The sequence below is a fragment of the Mirounga leonina genome, unplaced genomic scaffold, assembly GCF_011800145.1.
Source record: "Mirounga leonina isolate KUSES-001 unplaced genomic scaffold, KU_Mleo_1.0 Mir_154, whole genome shotgun sequence".
Classification (NCBI taxonomy): Eukaryota; Metazoa; Chordata; class Mammalia; order Carnivora; family Phocidae; genus Mirounga; species Mirounga leonina.
This window is the reverse complement of record NW_023270389.1, coordinates 2,451,286-2,473,105: the sequence shown is the minus strand read 5'-3', so window position 1 is coordinate 2,473,105 and position 21,820 is coordinate 2,451,286. Positions and strand designations below refer to the sequence as shown.

General features: G+C 60.0%; 1 protein-coding gene across 1 annotated transcript in view; it reads left to right on the top strand.

Moving 5' to 3' along the window:
• The window catches only part of ARHGEF11 (Rho guanine nucleotide exchange factor 11), a 49,503-nt gene that overhangs the window by 14,335 nt on the left and 13,348 nt on the right, over positions 1 to 21,820 (top strand). Inside the window, exons 5-22 of the mRNA XM_035009873.1 lie at positions 165 to 214; positions 789 to 846; positions 1,528 to 1,706; positions 2,427 to 2,498; positions 7,151 to 7,270; positions 8,687 to 8,732; positions 9,222 to 9,298; positions 10,347 to 10,484; positions 12,605 to 12,679; positions 12,895 to 12,996; positions 13,891 to 13,989; positions 14,982 to 15,024; positions 15,992 to 16,088; positions 16,216 to 16,338; positions 18,342 to 18,365; positions 18,558 to 18,702; positions 18,964 to 19,060; positions 19,764 to 19,793. Coding sequence (XP_034865764.1) covers positions 165 to 214; positions 789 to 846; positions 1,528 to 1,706; positions 2,427 to 2,498; positions 7,151 to 7,270; positions 8,687 to 8,732; positions 9,222 to 9,298; positions 10,347 to 10,484; positions 12,605 to 12,679; positions 12,895 to 12,996; positions 13,891 to 13,989; positions 14,982 to 15,024; positions 15,992 to 16,088; positions 16,216 to 16,338; positions 18,342 to 18,365; positions 18,558 to 18,702; positions 18,964 to 19,060; positions 19,764 to 19,793 — 1,575 coding nt within the window. The remainder of the gene's footprint in view (positions 1 to 164; positions 215 to 788; positions 847 to 1,527; positions 1,707 to 2,426; positions 2,499 to 7,150; positions 7,271 to 8,686; positions 8,733 to 9,221; positions 9,299 to 10,346; positions 10,485 to 12,604; positions 12,680 to 12,894; positions 12,997 to 13,890; positions 13,990 to 14,981; positions 15,025 to 15,991; positions 16,089 to 16,215; positions 16,339 to 18,341; positions 18,366 to 18,557; positions 18,703 to 18,963; positions 19,061 to 19,763; positions 19,794 to 21,820) is intronic.

Genomic DNA, 21,820 nt, shown 5'->3' with positions numbered 1-21,820 from the left:
CCCCCTGCAGCTCACGGGATCGTCCCCGGAGCAGGGCAGGAGGCACACAGGCCTCTGAGGGCCTGGCACAAAGGGCTGAGAAGACGTTTTGGAGGGACTGCCGGGCAGGGTCAGTGACATCGGGAGGGGGGCTGGGCTCTGCTGACCAGGTCTTCTCCCTACAGGAGGGGCAGCCATGAGAGCTGGCGTCAGAGAGGGCGACAGGATCATCAAAGTGAGTGCCCCCCCTTCTGCCTCGCCCTGGGGTGGCTGGCCTCTGTGTTGGGGGCGGTGCCACGAGAGGACCCCAGGAATGTGGGGAGGAGCCCCATCCTCGGCCTTTCTTGACTCTAAGTAACCAAGCTTCTGGGATGGGTTTTATCTTCCCATTTAACAAACAACAAAAATACACCTAAGATGGGGAGGCTGAGACCAGCAAGGGGCCCAGGGCCTTCAGACTCTGTACCCACACAGTGCTGACCTGAGGGCCTTGCCATCTGCCACCTGCTGGGACCTGCCCGGCCTCTGGTGCCGCAGAGTCCTGGAGGCACTAAGGGAATCCTAGGCGAGGCAAGGCCTCAGCCCTCCAGTGAGGAGGAAGCACGCTGGGCAGGGGCGCGGGCCGGGGGCCGGAGGCTCACAGGCCAGCCGGGAAGACAGACGTACAGCACTTGTGAATGGAAGCAAAGTCCCAATGACCAGGGGGTCCTGCGGAGCATTGGAAAGTGGCTTTGTGAAGGAGTGGCGTTTGAGCTTCAGAAGGATCCCCTGCGTCCATCCTGCTCACTCCGTCGTTTGTCCCCCTACAGGTGAACGGCACCATGGTGACCAACAGCTCACACCTGGAGGTGGTGAAGCTTATCAAATGTGAGTCGGAGAGAGCGGAGCCCAGAAAGGGGGTGGGGGTGCAGGTGGGCTGGGGCAGCAGGCCCTTCGACCCGGGGCCTCCTTTGTGGGTGAGAGAGGCAGCTAGGATCACGTGTGTCGTCTTGATCCACTGGGCCTGCCCTGTTCCTGCACGCCCGTGGAGACCAAACCCTGCTGCACCAGCTCCCTCCAGGGCCACTCGCTCCCCTGTCCCCTCCACGGACAGCCTCCCTCAGTGGTTGCCTATTTGGGGGGAAGAGGCAAAAACATTCTGTTTGCAGCCAGGAAGACCCAACCATCAGGGCTGCCCAGGTAATCCAACAGAAGCAAGAGAGTTGAGGGAAGAGTTCACGGGCGGGCGGCCTGAGGAGGGCGGGACCTTCTGTGCACCAGGGGCTTGAGGGAAGTGAGTGAGGTGAAGGGCACGAGGGCCGGCCGCCCCTGAGGAGGGCAGCCACGTACCTGGGTGGAATTCTGCTTGGGCATCCTGCGTGAAGAACGGGAAGGAAGGGGTACCGGTGGAATTAGGGGGCGGCAGGGCATTGAAGTGTGGAGAGGTTTATCTGCAGAATTTTAAGCTTCGTGAAAGAAGGGAGAAGACGCCCCCCACCCCCTTTGTAGCTTGAGTGTCCACCACCAGGACCATGTGCCTTGAGCAAACCTCTCCTTGTCTGCCTCCAGCCGGCACCTACGTCGCACTGACCCTCCTGGGCTCTTCCCCCTCATCCGTTGGTGTCTCTGGGCTGCAGCAGGACCCTGCCCCCGCTGGAGCACCCCGAGTCGCCCCTGTGGTCCCCCCGCCGCCTCCACCACCACCTCTGCCCCCTCCACAGCGCATCACAGGGCCCAAACCGCTGCAGGTAACGGTCCTCGTGGTCACCCCGCGGGGAGGAAAGCGGGTTGTTTCAGGCGTGCTGGTAGGCAGAGACGAGTCGGAGATCTGTGAAGCGTCAGCAGAACAAAACGAGGACTGGCCGCGTGGAAGGGGCCACTCCACCCTTAGTGTCCACCTTCCACGTGAATGCATCCGGCCTTCCCAGCCAGCAGCGGGCAACGTGCTTCCTCAATGGGGGGGACCCTACGGAGGCCCTTGGGGTGCCGCCCGCCAGCAGGGAGGGTGCACCCCTTCAGGCACGGACAGGGGCGTCCATTAAAGACCGTGGCCAGCCACTGTCACAAGGACACACAGACGAGTAGGGGGAAGGCTGCCTGAGGGACGAAAGGGGACAGAAGGGGAGCGGATCGGGAAAGCACAGGCAGCAGCAGGGGTGAACCCGGACGGGCAGCGGAAGGACGAGGTGCGGTTAGGAACGGGGCCGGGATCTGCGGTCAGACAGAAGAACGAGCCAGCGGGCTGGGAACCAACTTGGAGCGGTTCGGTGCTAGGGGTGGTTGTCGCCAAGGCCTCTAGGAATTTGGGAGGGACACCCGGTGCCTGAAGTCTGCTGAGGGGCTGTGGGTCACTCAAACATACAGACGACCCCAACGGCTTTGCCGGCTTTTCCTGCCTGAGAACCAGCAGGTGGGAGAGAAGCTGCGAGGCTGCTCCCACCCTCACCACTGGTCTGTTCCGTTTCCAGGATCCTGAATTCCAAAAACATGCCACCCAGATCCTTCGCAATATGCTGAGGCAAGAGGAGAAGGAGTTACAGGTGAGGTCCTGCTGAGGGCCACTGGCCACGGCCTTGCTCTCAGGACACAGCCTGTCACCCCTAAACCCCAGCACCCGAAACTTGCGGCCCACTGAATGGTTGTTGTGACCGTGGGATTCATTAAAGCAGAACTCAGGCAAGAAAGTGAACAGGGACCAGAGCTCCTGGGTAATAGGTTCAAATAGTGGACACACAGCCCCGTCCCAGCAGGAGATGGAGTGGGGAGAACACAGCAAGGGAACACCAGAGCCAAGGAAGGTCTAAGGGTCTCCAGTGGGGGGTGCAGGGGGCGGTGGGATCCCGTTGGTGGAGGGGGTGCGGTGGGGCAGCCAAGTCCTGGCCTGGCCCTTTCATTTCCGTTGAGCACGTTTCCATCAGTGCCCACCTCCTATAAAGCATTGTTTCAGGTCGTGTGGCACACAGACGTGGGAAGTTTAGACGGTTCTTGCCCTCAGCACAGCTCTGTTGTAGCGGAGAAAATTCACAGTGTAGTAGGAGAGTCAGCGGGGGGACAAGGAAGAGAGCACTCCGTGAACGATGGGGATGCAGGGAGACTTCAGGGACAGAGCTGTGTTTCAGCTGAGCCTTGACGGGTGGGCCTTCTGCGAGCAGAACAGATGGGGCAGGTCCGCTGGTGAGTGGACAGCACAGGCCAAGGGCATGGACATGTGAAACTACGCTCCTGTGTTGGGCAGGATTGAGTTGTTGCTGCGTGCTGGGTGCTCGTGTGTGGGGCAGGGGGAGCAGGGCGTCTGAGCAATGTGGGGGCAGAAGCTGGAGAGGTTACACAGAAAAGTGAGATGTGGAGCTTCCCTTCGTGGGGTTTGTGATCCAGTGGGGTATCTGTGGATGGAGGGACATGCATGCATACCACGTTGTAGTAAGTACAGACACTTAGAGAGCAACACAGAACGATCGGACAGACCCATCGCTCAGTCAAATAGAGTTTAGAGTCCAGAAGTTAAACCACACAAATAGGGTCAGTTGAATTTTGACAATGGTGTCCAGACCACTTGGTAGAGAAAATCGTCTTCCACCCAATGGTGCTGGACCAACTGGCCATCCACATGCAAAGAATGAATGTGGATCCATACCTCACACAGTAAACAGAATATAATCCCAAATTGACCAAAAACAAATATAAGAACTAAAAGTGTTTTTTTTTAAACTGCAAAACTTGGGGTGGCTGGTTGGCTCAGTCGTTAAGCGTCTGCCTTCGGCTCAGGTCACGATCCCAGGGTCCTGGGATCGAGCCCTGCATCGGGCTCCCTGCTCCTCGGGAAGCCCGCTTCTCCCTCTCCCACTCCCCCTGCTTGTGTTCCCTCTCTCGCTGTGTCTCTGTCAAATAAATAAAATCTTAAAAAAAAAAGTTAAAAAATAAATAAAACTGCAAAACGCTCAGAAGAACACACAGGTGCAAATCTTGGATTAGGTGGTGTTTTCCTAGATATGACACCAGAAGTAGAAACAACCAAAAAATAAATAAATTGGACTTCATCCAAATTAAAAACCTTTGTGCATCAAAGGACACAATCAGAAAGTAAAAAGACAGCCCTCAGGATGGGAGAAAATACTTGTAACTCCTCTGTCCGATCCAGGGCTCGTGCTAGAGTACGTACAGGACCCTGTAAACATAACAGTAAAAAGAAATCCAGGGCGCCTGGGTGGCTCAGTCATTGGGCGTCTGCCTTCGGCTCAGGTCATGATCCTGGGGTCCCGGGATCGAGTCCCGCATCGGGCTCCCTGCTCCGCGGGGAGCCTGCTTCTCCCTCTCCCACTCCCCGTTTGTGTTCCCTCTCTCGCTGTGTCTTTCTCTGTCAAATAAATAAATAAAATCTTAAAAAAAAAAAAAAGAAAAAAGAAATCCGAGCCAGTTGGTAAGTTGACAGAGGATTTGAATGGACAGTGAAGACGCACACAGGTGGCCGGTAAGCCAGTGGCGACTGGTCATCAGGGTGGTCCCAGTCACAGCCGCACCGTACACCCACCGGACGGTTGGAACCAAAACAACAGAGAGTCGCAGGTGTGGGTGAGGGGAGAAATTGGGGAAATCCTAGTTTATGTCCCGTGTGCTCGTTACCTAATGGATTCCCACCATTGCTGGTGAGGACGCGGTCACACGGCCGCCGCGAACGCGCTTCGGGGGCTCATCAGAACAGCACAGAGACGCACAGAGACACGCTCCGTCAGCCCCACTCCCAGGTCTGACCCCGGAGAACTGAAAACACATCAGACACAGACGTGTATGCGGACGTTCGTGACCCCCCTCCCCGGGCGGGAGGCACTGCTTACAACACGAGAGGTGCTCAGGGAGGAGCCAGGAGCAAAAGGCCACAGGTCGTGTGAGTCCATTTAAAGGGAGGTCCAGCGTAGGCACGTCCGTGAGGACACAACGTAAATTAGTGGTTGCGGGGGTAGAGCGGGGAGAAGGTGGCAGTGACCGCATCCTGTCGGGTGGTGGCTGTGTTCCGGAACTACGTGGTGGGGGCCGTCTCCGTAAACCCTGCGAATGTGTGCAGACCACTCAGTTGTACGCTTTAAAATGCTGAGGTTTATCTCATGTGAATTGTGTGTCAACAGGTTCTAAAATATTAAGCACACAGAAGCCCAAAAGAAGGAATAATCTGCAGGAATCAGGGAGGGCTTCCCGAGGTGGCACTTGAGTTTGGGTTCAGTCCGTTTCACTCTGGAAGGTGCGTTGGGCCTTGAACCCCACGCTGAGCTTGGTGTTTATTCTGAAGACCCTGGGATGGGTCAGAGGATTTTGAGCAGGCGTGTGATCACATCTCCGAACCAGTGTTCCCCAGAGACGCGTGTTCCGTGCGCAGACATGCCCAGAGACCGTCCCGCGGCTGCTGTGTAGGAATCAGCACAGGGAGACACGGCCAGCCTGCAGGAGGGAGGTAGCAGGGCAGAAAGAACAAGAGATGCCCTGAGTCTGGGTGCTGGGACGGCGGCAAAGCCGGTGGTGGATGGAGGCAGGGGGCAGGGCAGGGTTTGCGGGGAAGACACGAAGGTCAGCTCTGGGTGCTCGCAGGACGTTCAGACAGAAAGACCGTCCACCAGCCGTGGAGATGAGGGGGTTGAGCCTCGAGGGAGCGGGCAGGGTTGAGACAGGTTCAGGTGTCCTCGGCGTGAAGGTGGTAGTTGGAACTGGGGACTAGGTGGGGTCCCCAAGGGTGCCAGTACAGAGAGGAGGAGAGCGAGTGGGGATGGAATTTTGGAACTTGGTGCTTTTATGGCACACCACAGCCACCTGTCACATCACTGTTGTATTTGCTGTTACGTTCGGAATTGTTTGTCCTTCTCCCCGTTCGACTAAGTAACGTACAGGCTAGGACCATGTCTCTGGGTATGTCTCCTGCGTAGCTGGTGCAGGCCCACGCGAGTTACAGGGCGCAGGGACTGGGCGAGGCTGCAGGCAGGCTGTGAGGGTGTGTGGGGGGCACCAGGATGGCCTTCCAAGGAGGGGGCGCTCGAGATGACAGCTGAGGCCCGGCCGCGGGCCTGGCCCCTGGGTCACCCGGCTCCTTGAAGGAGTCGGAGGGACAAGACTGTGTGCAGGCCTCAGGCTCTGGGCCCCAACGGTCGAGCCCTGTCTGGAGACATGTCCGTGGAAGGAAGGAGAAAGGGCCGAGGCAGCGGCTTGAAGGGTCATCAGAATTGATGGAAGGGCTTCATGCTGGCCGCTGGGTTTTGTTTTAAGACCAGAAAGGAGCATTCGTGCGGGATGAGGGGAAGGAACCATGGGATGGGGAGACTGAGGGTGCGAACAGTGTCTCCGGAGAGCCCCGGCGGCTGGAGGCAGAGCTGCTCTGTGGGGCCGGGGAGGGGAGGCCGCAGATGTCTGCAGTGCAGCCAGGAAACCCTACTAGAGGCCGCAGGCCACGGGCCTGGAGAGGCCGTCGGGTAGCAGGGAGGCCCGATGAGCTCCCAGAAAGTGTGCGCCCCCCAGCTTTATTTAACTGCGGGATGAGCCAGCTTTATCAGGCATTTCCTTCTGTGGTGCAATAGTAGTAGCTGCCTCCTGCAAAGGCTTCACAGGCAGTGTCGTCCGGGCCTCACTGCCCCCCGGCGGGCAGGGACCGACATCCCCGTTACCTGGGAGGACGCAGGACAGTCTGCCAGGTCTGCACAGCCAGTGAGCCCGGGGGACGGAATTCAGAGGCCGGCCTCCCCGACTGCAAAGCCCAGGCTCTAAGCTCTGCGTGCGCACCGGGTGAGCGCCAGGTGAGCATCCGAGCGGCTTCCAGCAGCACCTGCGGCCAGACCGGGCTCCTAGGACTCTCGGTGCTGCGTGTGAGCTCCCTGTGTGGCCTACTCTGCAGACAGTGAACATCTGACACTTGAGCCAGAGCCAAGGGAGATTTCTTTAGGATGAGGCGTACGCCCAGCCTCGGACGGTGGTTCAGACTGGACGGGCCTTTGTGTCCTGTCTTCTAGCCCCGGTTGGCTTTCCGGGATGTTTCTCACCCTCTCTACACCTTTTTGTTCTCCTGAGTGACGGCCAGCTCCCGTGCATCTCCCGAAGGCAGAGAGCTCCCGTCTCTCCTCTTGGTTTTCGGGTAACTGCCTGTTCTCACCCCTGGGTGAGTCGTCCGTCCACTAACCACCCTGTGCCCTTCCCTCCCTGTCGTCCTCACTGTCCCCAGCGTATCTGTGAGGTGTACAGCCGGAACCCCGCCAGCCCGCTGGAAGAGCAGATCGAAGGTGCCCGGAGGCGCGTCACTCAGCTACAGCTGAAGATCCAGCAGGAGACGGGGGGCTTCGTGGTGAGTGCCGCGGCCCGGCTCCAGGAAGAGTGCCGCACAGGTGGCCACGGGGAGAACGAGGAGGAGAGCCTGGGCAGAGGCCTCCTGAGTCAGGCCGGGCCTCGACTAGTCAGCATTCAGTATCTTACAAAGAAACAAAGGGCAGCAATTCTTCGCTCGACGCCACAGGGCTGAGCACTGTGCGGGCGCTGGGGGGCCCTTTCTTGCGCTCCGAGAGCCTGCAGTTGCGGCCTCAGTTTCGTCATCTGCTCCCTGCGGGGGGTGTGGCCGTTCCCACTCCGGTTGTACTCAGCGTGCCTCTGGCGGCTCCTTGAGCCTCATGCGCCGCAAGCAGTGGGTCCCCTCGAAGGCCGCAGGCACCTCCCACGTTAGGCGTGGTAAGGGACCCGCACCATGGAGCGGGGTCTGTAGGGAAACCCCAGGCAGAAGATGCCCTTACCTGATCCAGTCAGGGCCTCTGTTCCTGGCATCCTGCCCAGTCTCCATCGGGCCATAACCCTTCGGGCAAATGAGAAGGAACTCTCCGGAAACTAAGATCTCCAAGAATCATATTTGCCAAAGCCAGTAAAGGTTCTTCGAGGATCCTCTACTTTCTTTTTCAGACCATGCAGATCAGAATGCCTGGGAACCACAGGCTAATCAAATTTAAACTGCTCTACTTTCCGAAGGGCACGTCCATGTCACGTGGCCAGCAGGCGCTCAGGTTCTGAGCTCACCAGCGCTAAGACTCTGGGGCAAGTTGCTTGAGCCCTGGGAGCCCCATGTCCTCGTCTGTGAGCTGGAGAGCCCACCAGGGCCTACCCAGGGGTTATGGTCGGAGCCGAAGCGTGCCGCCCTCCCGGGCCGTGCGTGTTTGCCCTGCCGCTGTGCTCGCGGGCTCCGCAGGGTGAGGCCGAAACACCGGCCGGGAGCGGCGGGGCTGAGCGCCAGCCCTGGCGTGGGTTGCCCTGCTGCGCGGCTTGGGCAGGTCACGCACAGTCTCTGGGCCCCGTTTGCTCACTGGTCACACGGGCCTCAGCACTGCCGAAAGCCTAAGTGAGGCCCAGAAAAGCGTGCTTCGCGAGCGTGGGGCCCAGTCACTGTGGTCAGTCCTTCAGAGGCCGCCCCTCCTCCTCTCCCCTCAGGCCCCGCTGGGGCAGCTCCTCAGTGGGTGCTGTGGGGCCCGGGGCGATAAATCAGTGAGTGTGGAGACTTCCTCTAAGGGCCAGGCTCCCTCTCCGGCGTTAGCGCTCACCGCCCTCCTCAGACTACCAACAAAGCAGTAACCCCGCGGCCTGGGCACTTCTAAGGCGACGAACAGGAAAAGCCACTACTTGGAGCAGACACTGCTGACCGAGGGAAGGGCTGGCTGCAGGAAGGACTGAGTGCGGGAGAGGCTCGCAGAATGTGCCCACCCTCCTGACCTTTCTTTTTCAGGACGTACCCCCCCTACATGGCGACACCAGCCAGAGAGCATCAGAAGGTGAGTCCCCCCCTCACCCCAGATCTCCAGCCCAGGTTTCCTCCCTGTTGTCCCTCCCCATGGGGCTGATTCAGGAAAGATTGGCTGTAGTCCCTGCTCTCCAGGCATTAGGATGGGGAGAGGAAGCAGCGTCCTCGCACAGGGACGGAGCCGTGAGGGCGTAAGCTTCCCACCCTCGGGAGAGCCAGGGCGCTACTGGGATGATGGGGGTCCAGACCCCGGCTCTCCTCCCAGCCCCTGGCGCTCTTGTGACCCGAAGTGAGGGGTGGGGTGGGTTGAGGGTACGACTCACGGTGACAGAGCCGTGGAGTCTCGTTCCAGGAGGTGATAGGTCCGGGCACAGGCCCTCAGGGAGGCGAAAGCCGGGTGTGGAGCATCTGACCTGAGGGAAACCAGGGAAGGAGGAAAGGTGGCAGCTTCGCCTTCCTGCCCCGCACGCAGGCCCCCAGGCCACAGCACCACCTCCTGTGCAACCTGTTTGCTCCCCAGGCCAACTGTCTCTGGATTCCCAGGAGGGGGACAGCGGCTGGGACTCTGGGACAGAGCGCTTCCCCTCCCTCAGTGAGGTGAGTGCCCGCAGGGGCCAGCCCCGTCTCAAACCCCGGTCGGCATCCCCTGTCCAGGCGCCCAGAGGTCCTGCTGTGGCCCGTTGTGCCGCGGCCTCCGACCTGCCGCGGGTGCGCTTCGGCCACACTTCCAGCTCCCGGGGTTTTAGTCACTCTGCGCTGCGTGCAGGACCGTCAGACCCAGCGTCTGCTTTACCACCGCTCCGTTCCGTAGAGAGCCGGGCGGAGACAGCCGTGCGAACGGCTCGAGCCTCTGGGCACAGGGGAGCAGAGCCTCAGTCTCGGCCACACACACGGGACTTCGGCTGCGGCCACGCCGTCTTAGATGCACATACAGAGCCGGCCGAGTCGGGGCGGCAGCCTCTCTCGCTCCCTCACAGATCTCACTTGAACAGCTCGTCTTTCCTGGAGGGTCAGAAGCATTTCAGCTTTCGGCCTCACGTTCCCTTCCAGCTATTGTCTGCCTGCACATAGAAGCTGCAAATATAAAATTGCAAAGTAGAAGGACGACAGGACGGAAGAAGTCATAACGTCGTCAGTCAGATATCTGCTCAGCCAGGCCAATTAACACGCTTGAACTCTAACTTTAAATAATAGTTGGAATTGCATTTCCTTACTGCTGCCACCTGTCCGTGGGGGACGGTGAGCGTATGTGCAAGGATCCATCTGTGGGAAAGACCCCAAGAAGGGGCGGAGGGTCTTTGGTGACCCAGAGTCGACGTATCCTGAGGGCTGGTTGTCTGGGAGGTGGCCTGGCTTAGAGGGGACGGCTGCGGGCTGGGCTCAGGTGCCCGGGCTGCATCCAGGGAATACCCCAGCACTGGGTTCCCGGCCTTGAGCAAGTCTCGAGACCCGTCCGAGTGGTCGTTTCCTTGTGTGAAGGGCGGGAAGGGAGTGGATCTGCCTCAGAGCACCATCCTGAGCACCGAGCAGGGTGCCACGCAGCCAAGGGCTCTGCGTAGCCCCGGGCGTGCGTGCATGCGCCCCCGGGCGTGGGCGTTACCAGGCCAGCTGAGGGGCACTTTCTGGATGGGCTCTCTTCCTCCAGGCGCTGATGAATCGGAACTCGGCACTGTCGGACCCTGGGCCGGACAGTCCCCGAACCTCGCCTGTGATCATGGCAAGGCTGGCCCAGCACCACCCGCGGCAGGGCTCGGACGCAGCAGGGCCCAGCGCCAGCGACCAGGTGAGGGGCCCAGAGCCCCCAGCAGTCTCCCTCCCCTCCTCCAGAACCAGCTTCCCCAGGCCTGGCCAGGAATACTCAGGCTAAACCCCCTTTAAGGGAGACTTTGTCTAGAGAACGAAAGTGAGGGAAGAACGTGGTATGAACAGGCACTTGAACGGGCTCCGTGTGAGGACACCTGAACACCTCCACAGGGAAGGGACGAGAAGGGACGTGGAGGAGCAGAGAGCGTCTGTGTGGAACGGCAGATAGGTTTGTTTGGTGTCTCCAGAATACTCATGTTCAGTTTTCTCTTTCTTTAGCAAAATCCTTTGTCTTACGCAAAATCTTACATTTGGCACGCTAATATAGGAACCAAATAAAAGCTCAGCTACCCTGGGACCGGCCCCAGGCGTGTCCGCCCTCCAGGGCGCTTCCCTGTGGCCCCGCGGTCCTGAAAGCCTGGTGTGGACACCCCTGCCTACAGGGGGTAGACTAGGTGCAGGGGGGCATCAGGAGAAGCGTTTTGGGCTCAGTGCAGGGACTCCAACTGTTGAGGGGATTTGCCTGACGTTGTGGAGCCAGAAGCTGGGTCACTGCGTGTGAGCAACATGGCGAGAGCTCCTGGTTTTGAAAAACAGCGTTTTTTAGCGGCCACCGGCCACCGGCCCTCCCCGGGGTGCTGCAGGGTCGTGGCCCGTGCACATCCTGCTCTGGAGCGAGGGCTCCTCGGGCGGCTGATGGGAGCAGGTGTGGAGTAGCTTAGTCGTGGGGGTCCTTTCTCCCATCCTCTGAGAATTGTTGAGGTTGTTACCTTTGAACGGAAGGAGCGGCCTCAGCAGGGCCCCAGTTTCTGAGTCATAATGTGTGCTGATGGGGGTGGGGCCGGGGGGACCGTCCAGGCTCAGCAGCAGCAGGTGGAGCCTTTGGAAACTCTTACTTTCTGTTGCATCACTGTACAACGTCTATTTTTGTTTAATAATGAGCATCTTCTGCTTTCTGTAATGAGAAAAACTGCGTATTTGTAAAGACTCCCGCTCACAACAAGCAAAAACCTGGTGTTTTCAGGTTTCACCCGAGAGCCAAGTAGAGCCACAAGTGGCCATCTAGTGTCCCCTGGGGGCCCCACGGTGTCACGGGACGGGGGAGGCCCGGGATGTGGCCTGCCTCTGCGTTCAGCCTCTGTGGGCCTCACTTTTTCATTTGCCACTGAGTGCCAGACTCTGACATGCCTTCTGGGTCTCGGGTTCTGTGTGTGTCACGCTGAGCGGAGGGTCCACCAATATCCAGGAGAACAGGAGGAGTGAGGGACACCCGGGAGGCGCCGTCAGGTGAAGCCACTTGAGCGAGCGGGGGTGGGAGGCATCTGAGGCCTGGAAGAGAGTGGGCGTGAGGGATCCAGGTGGGCTCCAGAGCAGGGCCCTTCTTGGCGCATCCCTGGAAATGAGGTAGATTGCACTGAGTGGAAAACGTAGTTGGGAGAAAAGGTCTGAAAGCCCAAGGAACCTCCAGGAGGAAGCTTGTCCAGGGAAGCATCTGGAAGGCCTGTGCAGCACAAACACTGTCATCATTCCTAATATCAGCACACTAGGTAGGTTTAGGTCTTTAGTGAAATTGGCACGAGGAAGAAAACCACACCGAGAAGCCTAGATTTGAGACCGGTCATGGAGGTCCACCGGAGACCCTTGAGCAGGCCGCGCTGGGGAGAGGTCAGCTCCATCCCCCCTGTCGTCTGCCTCCGGGAGGCAGAGAGAGGCCCCGAGCTGTCTTGTGACAGAGACCGGTACCTGCAGGCGCTGGTGCACGCCGTGGTGGGCGCGGGCGTGGCTGCCGAGGGGACAGAGAGCCCCAGCCCGCCGTCCTGCGGGAGCCGCCGCCCCCCAGAGCTTTCACAAACAGGAAGAGCACGCCTTCTCTCGCTTCCCATGCCCGAGCACATGTGCCCCGGCGGCCCCGCCCGGGAGCACTTGACTTCCACAAGTGGAAATCGTGGTTCTTGCCTCTGAGATTTGGGGGAGGTGGGGAGATGCCAACGCTCACCAGACCCGTGTGGTCCTCCCTGCCGCGCCGTCCCCACACGCGTGTCGTGGAGGGCTTGGACGCCTGTCCCCTAACTTCTCCCTGAGACCGGCCTCTCTCCCCAGGGCGCAGACCAAAGCCCGAAGCCTTTAATTATTGGCCCAGAGGAAGATTATGACCCGGGTTATTTCAACAACGAGGTAACGGTTTCCTGGCTTTCTCCTTTCGTCACGGTCACACCAGCTGCTGTTGACTGGAAGCAGTCGGAGCTGCCGCGGCCGTGAGGGGGCGCGGGGTGGGCACCGCAGCTTGTCAGCCCGGGCCGGCGGGGGCCATGGGGGCCAAGCTGCAGCAGGCCACACTACTGTGCCCTGCGTCCACGCACAGCAGCTGCCCCCGCCCTTCTGCCCTGCAGAGCGACATCATCTTCCAGGACCTCGAGAAGCTGAAGGCACGGCCAGCTCACTTGGGCGTTTTCCTGCGCTACATCTTCTCTCAGGCCGACCCCAGCCCGCTGGTAAGTCAGGGGCGTCGTCTTGACTGAGGCCCACTTGTGCCCTCGCTTCTGCTCTTGAGAGAAGTCGGATCCGCAGGCAGCGGCAGGTGGCTCAGGGACGGAGACAGAGCCGAGAAGATGCAAGATTAGCAGGAGGGACTGCATGTAGTGTGGGAGAAGCGAGGCCGGGACACCTGCCACGGTTCTTGGTCCACTCGGAGGACACGTCTCTCTAGGGCAACACTGGGGATTGCAGACCCGCGACGTTACCGTGGGGAGGCTCAGCAGAGGGGCAAGGTGACAAAGGTGATGGGGTGGTGTGTGCAGGGACGGGGCTCAGGGCCACCAGCCTCAGCAGCTTTTCTCATGCTGCTCTGGGCTCAGAGGAAAAGATGGACAAGAGAGGAGGATGTTGTGTCCCTCACAAGACCCAGACCGCTGTTTTCCTGCGGGGCTGACCGCCATTGGGAGCCAGGGTCAACATCATGCGCCCAGCAGGTGCCCACTGAGGTGCCCACTGAGCACTTGACACGAACCCTTAGAAAACAAGATACAAACAAGTACGAGGCAAAGGCTCAGGTGTGGGGGGATGCAGAGTCCAGGGTGCTTGTGCTGGAAGCTGCCTGGCTGAGGCTGGCGCTGATTTACCGGAGGGTTCGGAAACTCGAAGCCAGGGCTTCTCAGCCTCCACGTGGCCATGTTGAGCTGTAGGATTGCTTGCTGGGGGCTGTCATGTGCATCTTCCGTTCTCAGCCAGGTCACAAGACTGCGCCCACCAGGCGCCCCAGCACCTCTCCCGAGAAGGGTCACAGATGGCTCCAGGCACCACCCGTTGTCCCCTGGGGTCAGAATCCCGCTCCGCGGAGTGGAGACGTGGGGAACCGCTGCTCTAACCCATTTTCTCTCTTCTCCTAGCTTTTTTACCTGTGCACAGAAGTTTATCAGCAGACAAACCCCAAGGATTCCCGTGGCTTAGGAAAAGACATCTGGAATATTTTCCTAGAGAAAAATGCGGTAAGGCAGTCACGGATTGAATTACAGTTTTATTGGATTCTTGGGGCCACTCGGGAGCAGAGGGAGAACGAAGCCACACATTTAGGCCGGATGGAGACAGGTTTTTGAGGAGAAGTCGGGGCTGAGGGCTCCTGGGTCCTGTTCGCGGCCCTGCTGTCAACCCTGAGCCCCTGACCTGGCCCCTTCGTTCCACGTGTGCCAGGTAGAAGGCACATTGCCTGCCCCCTGGACCAGTGCTGGCTCCCCCCAGCCCTCCCTGCCCGCCCATCAGGGGACGAAGCAACAGAGGCACAGAGACCCCCGATGGTGGTGGAGATCAGTGAGCCAGATGAGGAGCCAGGGTTCTGACACTCAGCGCCCTTGGGGATCCTGCCCAAAGCAGGGTTCGCAGGGAGGAGGCCCGGAGTGTGCGGGCAGAGGAGCGCTGTGCATGTGGACAGGGCCGCGGAGGTGCTTGCCCACACAGGGCATTGTGGGCCTGCAGTCTGACCAGCTACGCTAATGCCCAAGTGACTTTTGGTTCCACAGCGTAAGCTCGCGGGATTAATGAGTCCTGTGCTCCCCAGGACTTCCGTGCCTGTCCCGTTGTGTGGGTCTGGAGGAGGGGTGGCCCTGTAGGGGTGGTGGACTCAGCCTGTCCCCGCTGCCAGGTCCTCGTGCTCCGTGCTTACTGGGACACTCGGCCACAGGGGGAGCAGAGGAGAGGGCCCAGTGACGTTTCTGCGTTGCTGTGGAGTCGGCAGCAGTAGGGAACCCGTAAACCCACCCGGGCTACCCCGGAAGATGGCCTGCTGGCCCTGTGGCTTCAGATTCCATTTCTTAAACGCCGTAACCTCGTGTGAAGGCTCACAAGGAGAGAGCAGGGAGGACGGGCAGCAGGTGTCGCAGAAGAAGACAAGGGGGTGTTGGGAGGCCTTCCTTGCCGCAGGGCAACATCTCCCACGCGCCCTGGGCTGTGGGTCTCACCGCCCGCCCCCACTCCTCTCTTCTAGCCGCTGAGAGTGAAGCTCCCAGAGGTGTTACAGGCTGAAATTGGTAAGTCGGCTCCTGGGCCACTTAGTCTCATCCTGGGCCCTGGGGGCGCCAGAGCAGAGGGCGCGTAGCCCGTCTTTGGGCACCCCTTCCTCTAGGAGGGGGAGGTGGCTGGCGGACAAGCAACCATGGGACAGGCCCTGCCTGGGGAGCTCGTCCCAGGAAGGGAAGACGTGACCCCGTGAGACATGCGCTTGTTTCCGCCAGTCGTCCCCGGGGCCTTCCTGGGCCCTGCAAGGCCGTCTGTACCAAGAGGTGGTTGGACTTGAGGGATTCCTAAGCCTGGCCAATCATTAGAATCCCTGAGGGAACTCTGAAAAATCCAGAAACCAGGGCCTACTCCGTCCCACCTCAGGGTCGGGATCTGCGGAGCATTTTTGTTTCTGTAAGTTCCTCACTGATCCCAGAGCAGCTGGTCCAGTGAGGAGCCGGCCGGCTGGGTGGTCGCTCCGTTCCCTCTCACTCTCAGGTCATGAGTAGAAAAGCAGAGGGAAGGCGGCATAAGAGGGCGTCAGCCTGAGGAGCGGGTCCCAGGCAGCTTGGGAAGTGTCCCACGGCCAGGGGGTGAACGGAGCTGGACGGACACTGGTCCTCACCCACGTGACGCTGCTGCAGGGACAGGACGGACCCCGCCAGGGTCACGTGAGGTGCTTACCAGGCAGCCACCGAGAAGGAGAGGTTACCACTGTGCCGGCAGAGGGCAGCCTTCGGCACATCTGACAGTAGGCAGGGCTTTAAGGTCCTTCCACGTCATGGAGTCTGGAACGCCCAGGTGTCCTGTCCTCGCCTTGGGACCCGGACGGCAGGGCTCCAGTCCTGGATTCAGGAGTGACCGGCTGGGTCCAGGCCTCCGCCTCCCTTGGCTCACAGGAGGGCGGAAAGCCGGCCTCCCTCCGGGCCACAGGGGGCTCCGCAGGCGCGGCCCCCGCCTCCCGACACCCCGTTTGTGTCTTCCCTGGGTTCCCACCAGATTTGCGTCTGCGCAGCTGTGAGGACGTCCGCGCCGCGCTCCGTGACGCTCAGGAGGCGGCCATGCCCGAGATCCAGGAGCAGATCCAGGACTACAGGTGCTGACCCGCCGCCCCTCTGCCTGCCCGCCTGCTGGCCCCGTGTCTCCCATGCGTGCGCACGTGCCTCGCTCCTTCTGGGCCTCTGCCGGGCACCTCTGTACGTTCGTCTCTCTCTCTGGCTTAGAACAAAGCGCACCCTGGGGCTTGGCAGTCTGTATGGAGAGAATGACCTGCTGGACCTGGACGGGGACCCTGTCCGAGAACGCCAAGTGGCCGAGAAGCAGCTGGCCGCCCTGGCAGACATTCTGTGAGTGCAGAACAGATGCGAGTGTTCGTGGGTCTGTTCCCCAACGTCTCCCCTCCATGCCTGCCGGCCCTCCTTCCGCTGAAGGATGGGGAGAGCGCGCACTCCATGCGAGGTGCAGGGCCCGGGGCTGCCCACGAGGACTCGGGCGTTAGGAGCTTCTGCTCCCTTCTGAGCCCTCTTCCCGCCCGCCCTGCCTCCTGCCTGGATGTCCCGTGGACACCAGCGGGAGGGCCACGCCACAGGTCTGCTGTGAGTGCTGCCTTCAGGAGGCAGATGAGCTGGAGACGGAGGGTGGGCCGTATTTAACTGATGGCATCAGAAGACACCTAACTCTCTGAGGAAGGAAGTCGCGGCCCGTCATCCCGGCGTCACCCACGTGACTTTGGGCACGTCAGGCTTCGGTCGTGTGTGACCTTGGTCTCAGCTATAAAATGACAAAAGCGGACAAGACGTCTTTGGAGTCTTCATGCTGCCATTCCGTGCAGCGAGATTTATGGAGTCTGTTCTAGGCTCCTGGGATGTGTTCGTGAGCAAAACAGCAGTTCCCATGGTGCTAACGTTGTAGCGGGAAGAGAAAGCAGCGTTTGATAAATAAGCAAGATCTGTCTGTAACATGTTCGAAATGAGGGGGAGACAGCAGGCCGAAGGAAGGGGTCCGGAGCACAGAGCTGGTGCGTGGCAGATTTAAATAGCAGTGTCAGGGCGAGCCGCATCCAGAGAGTAACGCTAGAGCACCTGAAGGAAGTGGGGCCGTTGCCCTCGCTGACATCTGGGGGAAGAGCATCCCAGGCAGAGGGCAGCAGGGCAGGGTAGGCACCTGCTTGGCATTTGGGGGCAGCGGAGGGCAGCTTGGCCAGAGCATGTCGAGAAGGTCTGTGCTGACCTCAGAGGTGACGGGAGGGCGGCCACAGAGCCTGAGAACGCTTGTATGGATGGACAGACGGACAGAAGGGGAGCCGGGAGTGGGGCTGGGCTGTGGGTGGAGGGTGGTGGGGAGCAAGGGAGGGTCCCAGGCGAGGGGTTGCACGGGAACTCACGTGGTAGGGGTTGGGACGAAGGATGCAGTGAAAAGTGGTCAGTCCCAGGGGTATTTTGATGGTCGAGCAAACAGGCATTTCCTAAAAACTGAGTGTGGATTGTGGGAGAGAGAAAAGTCAGGGAAGACTCTGCAGTTCGTGCCTGAGCCGCTGGAAAGACCAGGTGCCATCAGCCGAGACCGGGTGGCTGTGTGCAGGGCAGTTCGTGGTAGCCAGTCGGGGCTCCGTGTCAGACCGCACCCTGGAGATCCCGGGACGCGGCCTCAGGGACGGTCTTGCAGCGGATCAGGGCACACGGGGGGCATATTCTTGGAAACAGCCCCCTGGCCTTCAGCCAAGCCTTGGACCTTTCTGGGCCTCAGTTTCTCTAGCGGTCTGATGGCAAGAATCAGCCTGACCGCTCCAAGGGTGAGCACAACACCAGCCTGTGCTTGTTCTGAGGTCCTCACGCCCAAGAGTCACATGGCATTATCACCGGCAGCATGGGCACCCGCTTGTGATGGGGTGAAGCAGGGAAGCTTCGGTCTCACAAGATCTGGTATCTGCTCATGCGGTTTGAGAACTCGACGAGTTAATACGTGTCGAGTGGTGCCTGGCTGGTAGCGCACCCTCTAGCGTCCGTTGCTCTTACCATTTGCCTGTAAATAGGCTCCCCTGGATCCGGTCTCAGGGTGCGACCTTCTGTCGTCCTTCAGCGGGGCGTGGCGCAAGCCCCTTCCTCCATAATACCTCCCGAGGCCGTGTTTGCCGCATCCCCTTCCTTTCAGCTGGAAGGACATCACCGTAGCTGTGCGGAGGCCCCCAGGGGAGCGAGGGCTTTCACCTCCTGGGCCCCACGCTGGCTCAGAGCTGCGACCAAGAGTCGAGGCCCGGCCTCCCTCCCCCACGGCCCCCATCCTCCATGTGTGTGCGGCGGACACACCTGTGCCCCACAGTGCGAGTCATCTGTCCTTTCTTTTGTTCCAGGTCCAAGTACGAGGAGGACAGGAGGTGAGTGAGCGTGCGGTGTGCCGGCCATCCTCCAGTCACAGGGGGGCCCGTAGCATCGGGGGTCACGGTCTGGGTGTAGCCCTGGTCACAGCGGGGCCGTGGGGTCCAGGCCGCTGCTGCTCGGGGACCACCGCCTGGGTGGTGGGGACAGCTCGAGCGCTCTGATGGCCCACGCCCGCCCCTCTCTCGCAGCACCCCCATGGACTTCGTCCTCAATACCTACATGAGCCACGCCGGGCTCCGTCTCCGAGAGGCTCGGCCTTCCGGCGCGGCTGAAAAGGCCCAAGCAGCTACTGACAAGGACAAGTGGCTGCCCTTCTTCCCGAAGACCAAGAAGGTGACAGAGCTATCTAGACAGCATCTTCTGGTGCGGTTCTCTGCAGGGGGGCAGCCTGGGAAAGCCCCCCCATCGCGGCCTTCACAGGGGCGTCTGTGAGAACCCACAGACTAGCTCAGACCCGGGCCGGAAGCACCCATGGTGCCTCAGGAACAGGCGGGAGTCTGCTTTCTAGTTAGTTGTTTGGGGTGAGTCTTGGGGCCAGCGGCCGTGTCTGCAGATTAGGACCTTCTCCAAACCCCGTGCCTCTTGTCTCAGCAGAGCGGCAATTCCAAAAAAGACAAGGACGCCTTGGAGGACAAGAGGCGAAACCCTATCCTCAAGTACATCGGGAAGCCCAAAAGCTCTTCGCAGAGCAGTGAGTCGGGGGGGCGGGGGGCAGCGGCCGGGGCGGGGGCGCAGCCACGTGCCCACACGCCGCTTCCTATCAGTGCTGCTTAGTCTGCCCTGTCACGCGCGTGCGGCTCTTCCAGGTACAGGGACCAGGAGGCCTTGCCCGTGCCTGGGCCTGAGTCCAGGAACTCAGAGCCTGTTGTAGGAACAACCACACGGAGGAACATTCCCCGCCGCGGCAGGCTCTGGCGGCAGTAGATGCCCCCTTCACCTTCTCCAGTGGGCTTCGTCTGTGCCCCAGGGTGTGTGGGGAGCACGTGCGGGCCCTCGGCGGGACGTCCGAGTGACCGTGCAGCAGAGCTAGGCGGATGGGGGCAGGTTTGGGGCCCAGAGGCCCCCCTGTTGCTGCCGCTTACCCGGAACTCGGGTGGGCTGGTCACGGGTCTTCCCAGCCCTGTCCTTGGTCTGGAACTTGCCGCTGGTCCCCAGTCAGTATCCTCAACCCCCAGCATGGGTCTTGGGAATCTGGGAAGAGCCCTGGGGTGGGCCGGCGGCCCTTTCTGAAATTGCTGCTGGGGGTCGGGGTTCGGGCGGGGACTCTTCTCTATCAGACCTGAGTTTTGCCACGACCTTTTCATTTTCCAGCTTGATGTAAGTTTTGTTTTGAGTCTTGAGACATTAATTTGACTTTTCATGGTTTACTTTTGTTTTTGTTTGTTTTCTTTTAGCATTTCATATTCCCTTGTCCCCTGTGGAAGGTAAAAGGACCATTTTCTGTGGGTTTTTCTTTGCTTTAGCTTTGAGTTTCCATCTCTCAAGTCTGTGTCTCCTTCTCTGCCTGTCCACCCCCTCCTCCGTCCATCCGTCGCCTCCTCCGTCTGTCCGTCCTTGCTGCCCCAGCAGCCCTGTGACACGGTCCTCCCCGGGCGCTGCTCTTTCTCTCCCTCCCTTCCTCTGGAAGGTCCGGGGCTCTGTGTGCACGCGGGAGGCCGCGTCCCGCACGAGCTCCTCAGAATTTTGTTTCCATTGAAATAATAACCAAATCCTCATTTTTGAGGGTTATGCGGGCTTTCTTTAGTAGACGGCGGTCTGTAACGGTTCTTTGGGGCCTTTTATTGTCTGTCACCTGCTCTGCTTAAGCCTTCGGGCGTGGCCCCTCCCTGCCCCTGACTCACGGTGACGGTCAGAGAGAATGCCCCCACCGTGCGTGTGTGGCTCTGAGCACAGAAAAACCACATCCTCCGCGTCACCGCAAGAGGCTGAGAGCCTCCAGGCGGGTGAGCACAGATGCTGTGGGTGCGGCCCCCACGAATACAGCCACGTGCCTGGTACCGGCTAGTTCTGCAGTGGGTCTGTGGAGGAAGAGCTGTGGGATGCAGTCAGGAACTTGTCCGGTCGCTAGAAATCATTTTATGTAAAGTGATGGCAGAAAATAATGATTTTCAAAATCATTTCAAAGTTTTAACTTCCTAAACCCATTATGCTGCTTTAAATTAGAAAAACTTTCAAATTCTGAGAAAAGGCCTATAAAACAGTGGAAAAATAAAAGAATGGCCTTGACTCCCAGGCCCTCAGTTCTTCCACACGCCCCCGCCCGTCCGCCCTGCCCGAGAGCGAGCGGCCCCAAGAGCGAGTGGCCGGCCAAGCTGCCGGAGCCCAGGGAGGGGGGGTGGCCTGGGCGTCCACCAGCTCGGCGAGCTAGAGCTTCCCGCGGTAGTTCAGGGATTGGGTTTGGTGTTCTCGAGTTCCCGGGATATCAGAAGAGTCTGGATCCACATCTGAAGGCCACACCCCTCCCAGAGGTAGATGCCCCAGCACTGAGCGCTGGGCCGTTTGGGGTGATCAGCTGTCACCCCTGATTAGCAGCGACCGTGTCTGATTGTTAATAACATGGAGTTTACTTCTCTCGTTTCCCTGTCATCCGGAGAACGGAGGAGGACAGAGGACCCCAGTGAAAAATGGGCTCGTTTTAACAAATTGTGCTCCTTCCTGCCTGTTTTTCCCATTACCCTGACTCAAGTATGCCGGCTGCCAGACCACGCCCATCCCTCACACGGGGTGCAGCTACATGCCGAGGACACGTGGCCCACGGGAGGGGAGCGGGGGCTCAGCCAATGGCCGCCTGTCCCAGGGTGTTCCTGGGCCCCACACGGTCACCCAGCAGTGCCGCATAGCTGACCCTGGGTCAGGCGGATGTGGCCCTGTCCCCAGAGTGGGGGTGAGGGTAGCAGCCCCTCGGCCAAACACATCCTTACAGCCCCCTCTTACGCAGTTCTGGGAAACTGTTACCCCAGCTGCCTGCCCAAAGGATATTTAGTTCTGCTTCCTCTGGCCTGGACGCTTTCTTACAAAACCCGAGTTTGGCTATTTGGGGAGATTTGTACATTTTCATAGGCGGGACCCCAGTTAGTGTGGGTAGGATCAGGGCCTCGCCCGCCTCCCGGCCCCCCTCGCTCTGCTGTTGGTCTCAGGCCCATCGTCCCTGGGAGCCCAGCTCCTGTCCTGAGGTCCCTGGAGCTGAGCTCACTGTCTTTGAGGAGGAGAGCCCCCCTGCAGGGCATCACATGAGCCTTTTGACTTTCTTACCTGTCCTCTGTTTCTTTGAACAAGAAACACGTGAGAGAGAGAGAGTGGCCACCCATGCTGCTCTGCACATTAGTGGGAGAGGACCAGGAGCTAGTCCAGTCCAGAGGACGAGTCCCAGGAGCTAGTCCAGAGGACGAGTCCCAGGAGCTAGTCCAGGCCAGAGGACGAGTCCCAGGAGCTAGCCCAGGCCAGAGGACGA